Source organism: Desmodus rotundus, chromosome 11 (assembly GCF_022682495.2).
Source record: "Desmodus rotundus isolate HL8 chromosome 11, HLdesRot8A.1, whole genome shotgun sequence".
NCBI classification, from domain to species: domain Eukaryota; kingdom Metazoa; phylum Chordata; class Mammalia; order Chiroptera; family Phyllostomidae; genus Desmodus; species Desmodus rotundus.
The window spans coordinates 68,840,650-68,853,544 of record NC_071397.1 but is presented as its reverse complement, the minus strand read 5'-3'; the positions used below and the strand labels follow the sequence as shown (position 1 = coordinate 68,853,544).

The following is a 12,895-nucleotide window of genomic DNA, read 5'->3' as shown; positions in this document are numbered from 1 at the left end:
CATATTTTTGCTGATGCCTTCTCATTTGTCATTTGTTTTCAGCATTTTTGTAATTGTTCATTGCAGTAGTTTTATGAAGATTCCTTTAAAATCTTGTCAGAGAATTGTAACTGTTCTGTAATTTTGGTATTGGCATCTGTTGCTTTTTTTTGTTCAATTGAGAACTTACTAGTTCTTTTTATGACATGATTTTTCAATTGAAACTTGGAGAATTTTGTATTGTTAAATTCTGGATTTAATTTATTTGCTACATAATAACTTGTTTATCTACACTTATATATTTTTACATGTTTTATAAATATAAATGGCAATATATTTACATATAAGTGAACATAAAATTATTATAAATGTGTATTTATATATTTTAACCTTTTTTGTTAGCTGGTTTTGTTAGCTAGTGTTTTGGCATATGAAGGAGGGAGAGACACTGTTTCCTTACTGCCAGGTGGAGCCAGAAGTTCAGGTACTCTGCTTGGCCTCCATTGATACCCAAGATGTTAGGAGGGAGGCACCCTGTTACTGCAGGTTGTGGGTGGAAGTTTAGGTTTTTCATGTGATCGCTGACGCCAGCATGTGTAGGCAGCCTTGTTATTGCTGGGTGATGGTGAATCCAGACTGTTAGGCTCTTCTGACACAGCCTGAGTGTGTGTACATGGTGAGGGGGGGGACTCCATGCTGACAAACAGAGGGGGAAGTTCTGTTCCCAAACTTGGTTTTCTTTTTCACTACCTTGGTGGGGCTACTGGGATATTTTGATGCAGATTGGTAAGGTTGGAAATCTAGGCTCCCCACTTGGCTTTCGTTGGCATGGGGGGACTTAGGCTGCGGTTTTTTCTTGATGGTTGGCTGGAGAAGAGTGGTTACTGTCTGAAATTTTCTTGTCTTGTTAGGCTTCCTCTCTTTTGGTCTATTGGCTAGGGAGAACAGGCTTGCTGGGACTTTCTTCGGCTGTGCTTTTTGGTTTCTTTGCGTTGCTGATTTTTTCAGCATCAGTTCTAGGAGATGTGAGGCTAAAAGGAAACCCAGGGAAGTTACCACCGTCTTGTTTCCTGGGTCCTGGATTCCTAGCCAGTTTGCTGCCTTCTGTCCAACTTTCAAAGTCTTACCTTTGTTTTACATAATAATGCCGAAGACTGTAAGTTGTTCTTAGTCAGAAATATAGGAGGGGTGTCTTTTCCATCTTCTCACCATAATTTTTTAATGACCATTAACAAAAATCTTGTTTAACTACTGCTATCAGTTGTAACTTTGCTTGCATCTATAATTCTTAGAATATTAATTTCAGTGTGGTCTTGTATCTAATACCAGTTGACTATTTAAAACATACAACTCAAGGGAGAAAGGAAATATATACAGGGTGATGGAGGAGCAAATAAATAGGAATGTGAATTCCAAAAAATAATCTATTAATTAAAAGACAAATATTCTTTTGTTAAATTAAAGATGAAAATAATTTAAATATATAGTGCTCATGTTTCTTTAATTTTCTTATTTACCTCCCCTAAATTTAAGAGTTTATATGCTGTATAGTTTTGTTTAATTTATGAATGCTTTTAGAATTACTGACTTTATTGTAAATTTAAGTATTATCATTCATATTTGGGCCATTGGAATAAACTTGATATGGTATATTGACAGTTGTGTAGTAGAAGTTTCTACTTGATTGATACAAAAGGGCATTTTAGAATTGTATTCTATGTGTATTACTATGAAAGTCAATTTCAAAGTCCCTTAAGAGAAAACTGATACACTAAAGAAAGAAGTTGATTTCAGAAAGGAAATAAAAATGAAACCAAACAAATTAAATTTTGTGTCATAGACTAAGGACTGGTATGCATTCAGTTTTGTTCAATAAAACAACACATATATAGACTTTCAGTGAAGGTTCATGTTTTTAGCCAGTTTTTGTACCTGATATTTCTGAGGTTAGAGCCTCTTTGATGTCCCCCAGGCAGATGAACTCTCTGTACCACATTTCCCATACATGTCTTACATGCTGTATGTTCTTCTGTCCTGCTTCAGTAACTAATGTTTTCTTCATTTTCCAGCTTCTGAAATTTTGTTCTAATTTCTGTTGCTGATGGTCCTTTGCTGTTTAGTGTCATGAGTTTGTACCTTATTACTTTTCTGTCATTCCATTGGGTCATGGGAGGGAGAGATTATAATTTTGTGAACTCAGACAGTGATCTTGAACTAGAAATTCTGTTACATAAATGAAATAAAAAACGAAGAGGGAAAAGATAACTAAAAAAGATTGTAAGACATTTCCTTAATGTCAGCTACTATATATATTTCTTCTATTCCCCTCAATTTTAAAAAGGTAGTAAGCTCACATTTAAAAAAGCATAAAGATGAACATAACTTTAAAAGTAAATTAGTATTTCAAATATTATTAAATTTATGGTCTTTGAAAAATGTCAACCTTTATAAAATTAAATTGAGCAGAAAGTGAAGTTACTCCTTCCTTTCCAGTCCCGGCTTTGTTAATCAAAGCTCACAAAGGTTAGTGTGTTGCATGTTCTTCCGGATTTTTGCTGTGCATTTATTCTCATACACACAGGTTTTAAAATAAAGCTGGGTTATCACATGTATGCTTGTGATTTACTTTCCTCTCTTTTTTAAACTTTTCTGTATTGGATTTCTTTAAAAAATAATTTTTAATGTGAATTGATACATAGGACCTAATCCACATCACCTGAGGCTCCTACAATTGGCCTATTCTCCCAGGAGATACAACCATCAAAATAAGTCTATAACTGGTCTTAGCCTCCTGGACATTTAAGAGTAAAGTAGGCTGTCATGGGGGTCTATTTCTTCATGTATAGGAAGGAACACACAGAGTGAGTAAAAGTCCTCCTGCCAGTTTCCAACAGATGAACCAAATAACAAATTATAATAGAACAAATGCCTAGAATTTCTATTATATATGTAGCATTTCTCTAGCAACCATATCAACCTAAGTACTTTTAAAAACCCATGCTTGTTTGGAAATTTAATACATGATACAAAGTCAGCATTTCAAAACAGTAGGGAAAGATTAGGCCTGAAGAAAGTGGTATTTGATCCTGACCCTAAACTATAGGCAGACTAAATTTGAAATAGAGTAAAGAACTAATGATTTTTTAAAAATCATAAAAGTATTAGGATCTCTGAGATTAATTTATTCTTAGGTTTGAAATATTCTTAAGCAAGTCACAAAACAGATTTGACTTAGTAAAGATTCAAAATTTTGAACATTGATAAGATAAAAATAGGGGCATACTGAAAATAAATATTTGTAATATAAACAAGGAAATAATATTCATATTATTTAAAGAGCCCCTACAAATAAGAACAATGTCCCAAAATAGTTTTTCACCTATAAAATTTAAAATGTGTCATAATTTAAACCTTATTTGAATAAAAGATACAAAGAAACAATTCTTGGAAAAAATACAAGTGACTAATAAAGACTGAAAAGATAATCAAACTCAGTCATAGTGAAATGAACATCTTAGACAGTGAGAAGTTGCTTTTTACCATTGAAATTGCTTCCTTTCCCCCGCAAATAGATGGTAATATTTAGTGCCTGAGCGAAGATGGGAAAAGTAGTACTGTAATAACTGGTACATATATTCAGCTTTTATAGAAGGCAACATGACAATGATAAGTAACAACTGTGTAGCTGTTACTATGTTATAGGCACTTTACACACGTTAACTCATTTAATCCTCACAATAGCCCTGTGGTGGAAAAAGTGAAACACCTAGGGGTTAAATTACTTATAAATAACATGTGTAAAGGTATATATTCTTCATTCAGAATACACACAGGTGAACAAAGATACCATGTGCAAGAATGCCCACCATAACACTGTTTAGTGAAAAATTAGAAACAACTTTAGGTGTCTCTCAATGGGGAAATGCTTAAATATTTTATCCTGTACCCAGTTAAAATACTGAGATAGCCATATATATTCACTGACCTGGAAAGAAAGTCAAGCAAATTTCCACTTCAAGGCAACAGATTGAATGAATACTCTCCCCTAATTTTGTTTCTTTCTGAAATTCCACAAAAACTCAGCAAAACAAAACAACCCATGATGACAGGGAGAACAGGGAAAACAGCTAACATTCTAGGAGCTGTAAGTCAGAACAGTAAGAAATTTTCTTAGCAGATCCCAAAGAGCTGAATCCTAAATCAGCAACAGGCACATTTGGGAGTAAGCTGTCAATTTATATGAAAAATTGTCAAAACCTGCAATGTTGCTGTATTGGGATGATGCTCTAACCAACGGAGCTACCTAGCCAAGGCTTATTTTCCCTCTTTCTATTCTATTCTTTGAATGAAAGTCAGAGGGGGAGGATTAAACTCTACCTCCTGGAAGAGGAAGTATCTGAATTTCATATTTGAAATTATTCTTTAAGATATTTTTTATCCCTTCTCTTCCATTTATTTACTCATATCAATATGGGCTTGTGTATATACATGTTTATTTTTTAATTTTAACTTCAGACTTTATTAGAATTTCACCGGCTTTTCCATTGAAGTCCTCCTGTTCCTAGTTCCTACCGAGGACACCACATTACTTCAGTTATCATGTCTCCTTGCTCTCCTCTGGTCTGTCACAGTTTCTCACTCTTCCCTTGTTTTTTATCACCTGAACAGTTTTGAGGAGGATAGTTAGGCATTTTGTAGAACGTTCTTCACACTGGATCTGTGTGATGTTTTCTCATGACTAGACTAGGGCTATACCTTTTGGGAATAATACTACAGAGATGGAAGTGCTCATATCAGATTAGGGACTACATGATATTCATATGACATCAGTGGTGATGGTAACCTTGATCACTCCGCTAAGATGGATTTGTCAGGTTTCTTCACTATAAAACTGACTCTTTTTCCCTTTCCATACTCTACTTTTTGGAAGCAAGTCACTAACTCCAGCTCAGACTGAAAATGAGAGTGGGGGTATTGAGTTCTACATCCTGGAGGAGAAAATATCTGTAGATATTATTTGGAGTTCTTTTATGACAGATCCATCTCTTCTTCCTCATTTATTTATTCAGTCATTTATTGATAATCAGTATGGACTATATATATTTCTTTTATCTTTGGAGTTATCACTCAATTATATTTATTTTGTTGCTCGAATTATTCCAGCTTTGGCCATTGGAAACTCTTTCAGATTGGCTTCTGTGACATTTTGTACTCTGCTCCCATCCTTTTGTTTTTTGAGTACTGCCTTATTTTTGGATACTGTAAGGTGTTTCATGCTCCTCTTGTATTTTGCCTATCCTAGCCCTAGAGCAGCCATTTCCCCAAAGAGCCCTGGTTCCTTTTATTGGAGTATGGTATTTAGAAACCAAGATCTAGGTGCTGGGAGTGCTTGTTGTTATTGGAGTATCACTGCTTCTAGGCCATTACAGAGGACAGAACTAGGCTATGTAAGTATTTGTAGTGAACTGTATATACATAAATATCTATAATGACTGCTATGTCTGTCCATAAGTGCCTGTATTAAGCTAAACATGAGTTCATACTGATGTCTCCGGCTCTAATCCAGTACAGCAGAGCTCATTTTAGCCTTCTTTAACCTTGCCATCTACAAGTTTCCTCTCCAACAGTGAGATACCTCCCACTGTCTACCGTTCATTTACTTACTTGTTCAGCTCTCAGTATACGAGTAAAGCAGGTTTAGAATGTTAACCCGTATACTCCCTGTATTAATTTCCTAGGGCTGCCATAGCACTGGGGGGCTTAAAGCAACAGAAATGTATTTTCCCATGGTTTTGGAGACTATAAGTCCAAAATCAAGGTATGGTCAGGGCCATGCTGCCTTCAGAGGCTCTAGGGACAAGTCTTCCTTCCTTGCCTCTTCTGGCTTCTGGTGGTACCAGCAATCCTTGGCATTCCTTGGTTTGTGGCATCATAGCTCTCATCTCTGCCTCTTTTACATGGCCCACTTCTCAGTGTCTCCTCTGTGTCTTCAGATCCCCCTCCGCTAAAGTGCACTGGTCCCTGGAGTTAGTGCCCACCCTGTTCCAATATGATCCCATCTTAACTCAATTACTTCTGCAAAGACCCTATTTCCAAATAAGATCACATTTATAGGTACCAGCAGTCAGTATTTCAGTGTATGTTTATATAGGGCACAGTTTAATCCACAACATTCTTTATTACAGACTATGCGGTTAAACAGAAAGGCATTAAATTATTGCTGGAGGGTAATTTCAACTAAGTCAAGTTGAAAATAAAGCAGGAGAACTGCTTTGAAATTAAACAAAATGTGTTCAAGTTATTTGTCCTCATGAATTAACTTTTTAATTAAAAAAATTTTTTTATCTTCATCTGAGGACATTTTCATTTGCTTTTTTAGAGAGAGAGAGAGAGAGAGAGAGAGAGGAAGGAAGAGAGAAGGGGAGAGAGACACATCGATGTGAGAGAAGCATTGATTGGTTGCCTGCGTAGGCACCCAGATGGGGGATCTGTGCTGGTCAGGACCAGGGGTCGCACTGACCCGTACCCATACTGGGATGAGCCCGCAGCCTAGGTGTGTGCCCGGGCCGGAAAGGAACCCACAATCCTTCAGTTATGGGAGGACGCTCCAACCACTGAGCCACACTGGCCAGGGCACTTATCAATTAACTTTAAAAATGAAGTTTTTTAAAAGAGAATGATGTGGGATGGCTAACAGATCTGAGGATTTGAAAGCTGCAGAGTGGATGCTCTGGGACTTTTCTTAGTGTTGCTGTAAAGTTTGTTTGCTTCAAGCAAATCATACTTTTTAGAAACTTTGTTCCTGTCTTATGACCCCTTAAAATTTACTTGTGATCAAGAGATAAATACTTTAGTATTTTTAAGCTTTATCTTAGAATTCAGTACTCATAATCTTTCTTAATTAATTAATTAACCTATCTATTTATTTATTTAAATCCTTACCTGAGGATATGTTTATTGATTTTAGAGAGAGAGGAAGGGGGAGACAGAGAGAGACATCGATACCAATGTGAGAGAGAAACATCAATCGGTTCCTCCCTATGCGCCCTGACTGGGGATCAAACCCACAACCTAGGTATGTGCCCTGACTGGGGATTGAACCTGCATCCCTTTAGTGTACAGAACGACATGCCAACGGACTGATCCACCTGGACAGGGCAGTAATAATAATTTTTTTACGGTCACTTGTTTCTACCTTCATAGACTATTATGGTATTAATTTGGGTCTAGCTGGGAATTTTCCTTCCTCAGCCAGAGAGAGCCAGACTAGGCCACACTATGTCTGAGTGGGGATGCGGCTTTTTTGTAATGACTGTTGGAAGGATTGAAAATACCTCACTGGGAATATGACTATAATAGTATCTTTTTCATAATCTCTAGAAAGTCTTTGATCTTGCCGTGTGTAATTATATGATTACTCATCTTTTCTGTTGCTGTTTAGAAAACTGCCTTCTCTCTTATTCTTTGAATGAATTTAAAACAAGTTTATTTGTTTTAACTGTAGCAAAATCACTGCTTTTCTCTTGGAATGATTCATTAAATATTAAATACAAGTTCCTAAATCTTTTAGGGATAAAATACATGATTGACACTTTCTCCAATTGGGCTGATATGAAAATGTCCTATTTTTTGGTCTTCCATTAGTTCTTGCCATTATCTTCAAATTGAACTCCAACTCATTTTCCTGCCATTTTTTTACTACAGGAAACAAGTAATTTTACTGGTGTGTGACATAGCACTGTACAGAACATTCAAATGAACAAAAACCCATTGAGTTTAAGGCATAATCACAGTAGGTAGTAGTATGCAAAGGCTCCTCTCCATGGGCAATGCAGTGTCAGAGTTTGAAGACAAAGGACAAACAGGACGAGAGTTCTGTGAAAGAATAAGGGTTATAAGAAAGGGTGGAAGAAAATAAGATGGAATAGCAGGACTCTGGAAGACTGACAATAAATAACAGAAATTCGGGGCTTCTGTGGGAAATGAATCAGAATTATGATTGTAGTGATTGGTAAGGTAATGAATGATTTTGATTACATTTATTACTGATGGTGTGGAGAAGTGAAGTGTGTGTATTCTTGTTAAAAATCAGTTATTTAAAAATGTTATCTTTGAATACAGGGAGTAGTTTTAGCAGGATTATTAGAAACTGTTTAGAAGGAAAGTTTGATGTGTTTGCTTATGGAACACTTGATTCCAATTAGTATACGTTTTCCTTCCTGAATTTATGGCTTTGCGAAGTTCTCATGAGGTCCACTTTGTGGGAGCTATTTTATTTGTTCTTTGCCTTCTCTTTAGTAAGTGCCCCTAGTCCTATGATTTATAATTTTTTTGTCATTGTTGGATTTGCTTCATGGCATATCTATTTAATGGAAAGGACTCAAGGAAATCACCATTGTGGAGGATTACCAAATACTGAAAATAGCCTTGTATTAGAACCTAACTAATAGGTTGATATTTATAATGTAATGTCGGCTTTAAAACGTACTGTGTATTAGCTTATTACATATTGGTCTCGGGCAGATGTGCTTCACATACTTCAGCCTTTGGTTACATAAATCTCTTTGTCATCTACTAACCATAGATCTATAGTATTTATTTTTTCTTATTTATAAAATTAAATCTATCCTTATTAAATTCCAAATATTATAGAATAGCCTAAAAAGTTCATGTCCTTTGTACTGTAACTCCAAGCTGAGAATTACCGTGACTTGGGCTTACATTACTTTCTAATGCTATACATGGAGTTTGCACCCGTATTGCCAAATGTGATTTGAGTTTGTTTTACAACATACCTAGAAAATACTTTAGTTAGCTGCCTTTAACTGTATTATTATCATTTTGACGGTGGTGAGAGCTTCACTGCAGTGGGATTGTCCCAGTTCCTTTGGCAAAGAGAAAGTTAGAGCGGGTATGGTGGGGTGTAAAGTTTGGGTCAGGGAAGAGTTTAGATTACCAGATTCTTGTCATTTCTAGGAGTTCTGTCACTCAGGTGGAAATGGGGAGAAGGAGTAATGTCAGCAGTTCCTGCAGGAATTCTCCTGTGAGGTCCGAGGTACAGACCTAATTAGGAAGGGGGGGCATTCCCCAGGGGTCTCAGAGCATAGTCTGCGGCTGTGCCAGTAGGTACCCACGTGAAGGTGAGCAGGTAGAAGAGTAGGATTACACCAGCCTTTTCTCTATAAAGTCTGGTTGGAAATTAGGGCTTAGGAGGACAAGAGCCTGTCTTGCTACTAGCTTCTAAAGTTTGACTGCTCTTAGCAAATAATATTATGCTTATGTTATATAATTCAAATATTTAACCTGTAATAGTAAATTTTGAATTATTTATTTTAGTAATTCTCTTTGTCTGTAATACAACTATGGTTGAATATAGGTTGCCTGTATGTATTAAATGTAAATTCGATTTTCGGGATATAGATCAAAGTACATGGAATAATTTTTGGTTAAATTCTGTGGCATATAGCTGTAAGTAAAGAGTACATCTGTGAAGTAAGTTATCAAACCTTAAATGAAGATAATGGTACTGTCTACTTAGACCCTTACTCCCCTGCCGCCCTTCCTGTTCTTTAGTTTGTCTGTTGGTTATAACCGAAGCTCCAAGCGATGCTCTTTGGACACTGATAAATCCTCAAAGCCTCCTATGAATCATCTGAAAAATAACCTGCATTCTTTTTCATTTTAATGTTGCGTTTTATTTTAATTCTTTAAAAATTTAAAATTCATCCATGAGTATTGAGTGACTTAACACAGAATATAAATGCACTGTGAATTACCAATATCCAGTTTTATAAGTGACCATTGTATAGAGATACCTTTCCTTTCTTCTCTAACCTCCAGCTTTTAGAGGTTCATTCATTTTTCACTTAATAAATACTTATTGAATCATTGCTGTGTTTCAAGAACTGCAGAATTGGAAAGAGCAAAACGGAGGAGAGAATTACATCAGAATCTCAGCAGGGATGGGACTTGACAGAACAGTGTTCTGAATTGCCACTGAGTGAATTGCTTTTAGCTGTGGTATTTTGAGATTTAAAATAGTGCTAAATAAGGGTGTGAGATTTTTACATTTAACAAGAAGTTGAGACGCTAACATTAGCAGCATCACTTTTTTAGCTGTGGTAATTTGTTCGTGGAGTGTCAAGTTCCAGGTTGGTAGGAAATAGATCCGTGACATGAGGCTTGGACGCATCCGCAAGCCTACCAAATTGTAACATAAGCTGCACCAGCAGATCACCGGTTTCTTCTTAGGCTTTTCTTTGCCAAGACCTGGAGGCCATGTAAATAGCTGTTGTTGCCCCAGAGATTAGTTTGAGAGGGAGTTGTTTTTGAAATATGCAGCACGTGTTGAGTAGGGCATAACCTAGATGTGGTGCTAGAGTTGAGTGATTAAGGGAGAGGGAAGAGGAAACTGAGAGACTAAGACCCTGAGACCAAAAAATTGCTTAGGCTTGGCCTTGAAGCCTTCCATGGCACAGGCACCCTCTCCTGTATCACATGGCCCCAGAGAGGCAGGCTCACAGGCAGTTCTTTTATCTGTTAAAATTCGAGTTCTAAATGTAGCTTCTAACAGTCTATTTGGACTAATTTTCAAGCATATTTATATATTTCACTTAAAAAAGGTACAGATAGAGTTAAATATTTTTTTTTATAATTCCCAACTGCTAATTTGTATTGGAGATAATTTTCTTATCTAATTAACCTCATTTATTTCAAATAGGAGGAACTGATAAAAATGAACTTCAGTTTAATTGTACCTTCATTACTTGTTTTTACTAAGAAATAATAGGGCCACTGAATAATATAAATTTCGAGGTCATCCTGTGAATATATATTAGAAAGGAAGAAAAAGCAGAAAAGTTACTAGTTAGTTCATTGTTTTTATCTTATGAAGAAACTAAGGCCTTTTAAGGTAAGGACTTGTTCAAGCATTTATTTATTCATGTAGCCAATACTTATTGAGTGTCTGTTATGTGTCAGGTACTGCACTAGGGGTTAGAATTAAACATTTTCCCTGTTCATTGTATATATAAAGCCCAGTGGAAAGATAATTGTCATCAAATACGATGAGCAGTATGGGAAGTGAGGTACACAGGGTAGCAGGACATACCTAAAGCCCCACTGGATGAGGGGAAGGACCCTTGGCAGCAGTGATGTTTAAGCTGCGACCCAGAAAGGTGAGCAGGAGTTGGCAGGGCTAAGGGGTGGGGAGGGTGAGAGTAGTCTAAGCTGAGAGAATCTGTGGTCAGCGACTAGGGAGGAAGATTCCGAGCAGGGATCAGAGGAGAGCAAAATCGGATGATGCCAGGAGACCACTTCCTTGGAAGTAACAACCGGTGGTGACTCGTCATGAAAAGAAGCAGTGGAAAAGGAGGAAATGAGATAATTCGGGAGATGTTTAGGAGACAAAACCATACATTCTTTTTGAACAGTTTTCTTCATTTACATACATACAGTTCATCCATTTAAAGTGTACAATTCAGTGGCTTTTAGTCTATTCACATAGCTTTCACCAGTGTCAGTTTTCTGGGAGCTTCATAAAAATTTCCCAGGGTTCTCTCTTTGCTTGAGTATTACACTGATTAGGTTTTATTTGTTTATTTTGCCAAATGGTTTTTTAAAAATACCTCATCTTATTGTAAAATATCCTCTTGTTCTTAATCCATTTTTTCCTTTTTTCAATAGAAAATTTCACCTATGAAAATGCACAGTAAAAATAAGGTAAAATGGTGAACTCACATATACACAACATCAAATTTATACAATTACAAATTACAACACATAACAATCTTATTTCAGTTATTCTCTGCTTACCCTCAGACCCTTGGTAATATTTTTAAGTAAGCTGAGAGCTTTTAATTATAATAATTGTAATATTTATTGAGCATTTACTATGTACAAGGCATGAGGATAAGAGCCTTACATGATTGTTAGAGTTAATTCAAAAATCAGATGTTAGATACAATTATATACCCATTTTATAGGTAAAGTAAATGATATTTAGACTGTTCTCTAACCTGTTGTCCTTACTTTACTTTATTAGCAGTCAGATCATTGGTGAATAGTATTATATTTTTGCAACTTCGAAGCTTTGAAACTTGAAGGACTCTGGTAATGGATACTTAAATAACATGACTTCCAGATACTAGAGTGGATTAGTTGGTCAGTTGGCTTTTACTTAATAAAAATATCTACCATAAATTTTTGCAGTATGAGGTTTTATACTTTATACATGATTTAAATAGAAATCCTTCTGAGGGAAAATATAATTATCTTCATTTTACTGATGAAAAATTAAGACTCAGCATGTAAATAACATACCCCGGATTATACAGCTGTTCCAGTGGTGGAGCTGAGAAATTCTTCAGGTCTCAGTCCAAAGCCCTTCTCTTAGCCCTACTATGTTAAATAACTACTCAGAAGGGAGACAGCTCCAGGAGGTGTAGTGTAGGATCGTTTAGGTCATGTTATTTTGAGATTTGTATTTTGTCAAGTAATTTATTTAAACTTCTTCATTTGCATATGGAGTAGGTCAGAGTTTATGCATGCACAGAACACTCTTTTTTTTTGCTTGTGAAATCAAATAATTTTAAAGTAATATTCAGAATAATTATGATTCATGTTTCCTACAAGCCAAATAACCCTTTTAATTTACCCTCTATCTCTACTTATTTTTTGGTAATGTACATTATTGCTTAAAATGAAATGAGTTTTATAGCTCTATTAAGTTTGTAGAAATTAAAGTTGTTGGAGGTTATTTTGTTTGTTTATGGACCTTGTCTTTACCTTCAGTGTTATCCATCCTCCCTCCCTCCCACCTCCATCTGTCCGTCCATCCATCCATCCATTCATTTATTCCTTCACTTTCTTTTTTCCCTTAAAAAAAAAAGATTTTATTTACTTACTTTTAGAGAGG

General features: G+C 36.0%; 1 protein-coding gene across 2 annotated transcripts in view; it reads left to right on the top strand.

Moving 5' to 3' along the window:
* The window catches only part of CEP85L (centrosomal protein 85 like), a 134,480-nt gene that overhangs the window by 26,227 nt on the left and 95,358 nt on the right, over window positions 1–12,895 (top strand). Inside the window, exon 3 of one of the 2 annotated variants that reach the window (XM_053913847.2) lies at window positions 6,947–7,054. The exons of the other annotated variant lie outside the window; for it this stretch is intronic. Within the exon in view, the coding sequence (XP_053769822.1) occupies window positions 6,947–7,054 (108 nt within the window). The remainder of the gene's footprint in view (window positions 1–6,946; window positions 7,055–12,895) is intronic. 2 annotated transcript variants of the gene reach the window in all.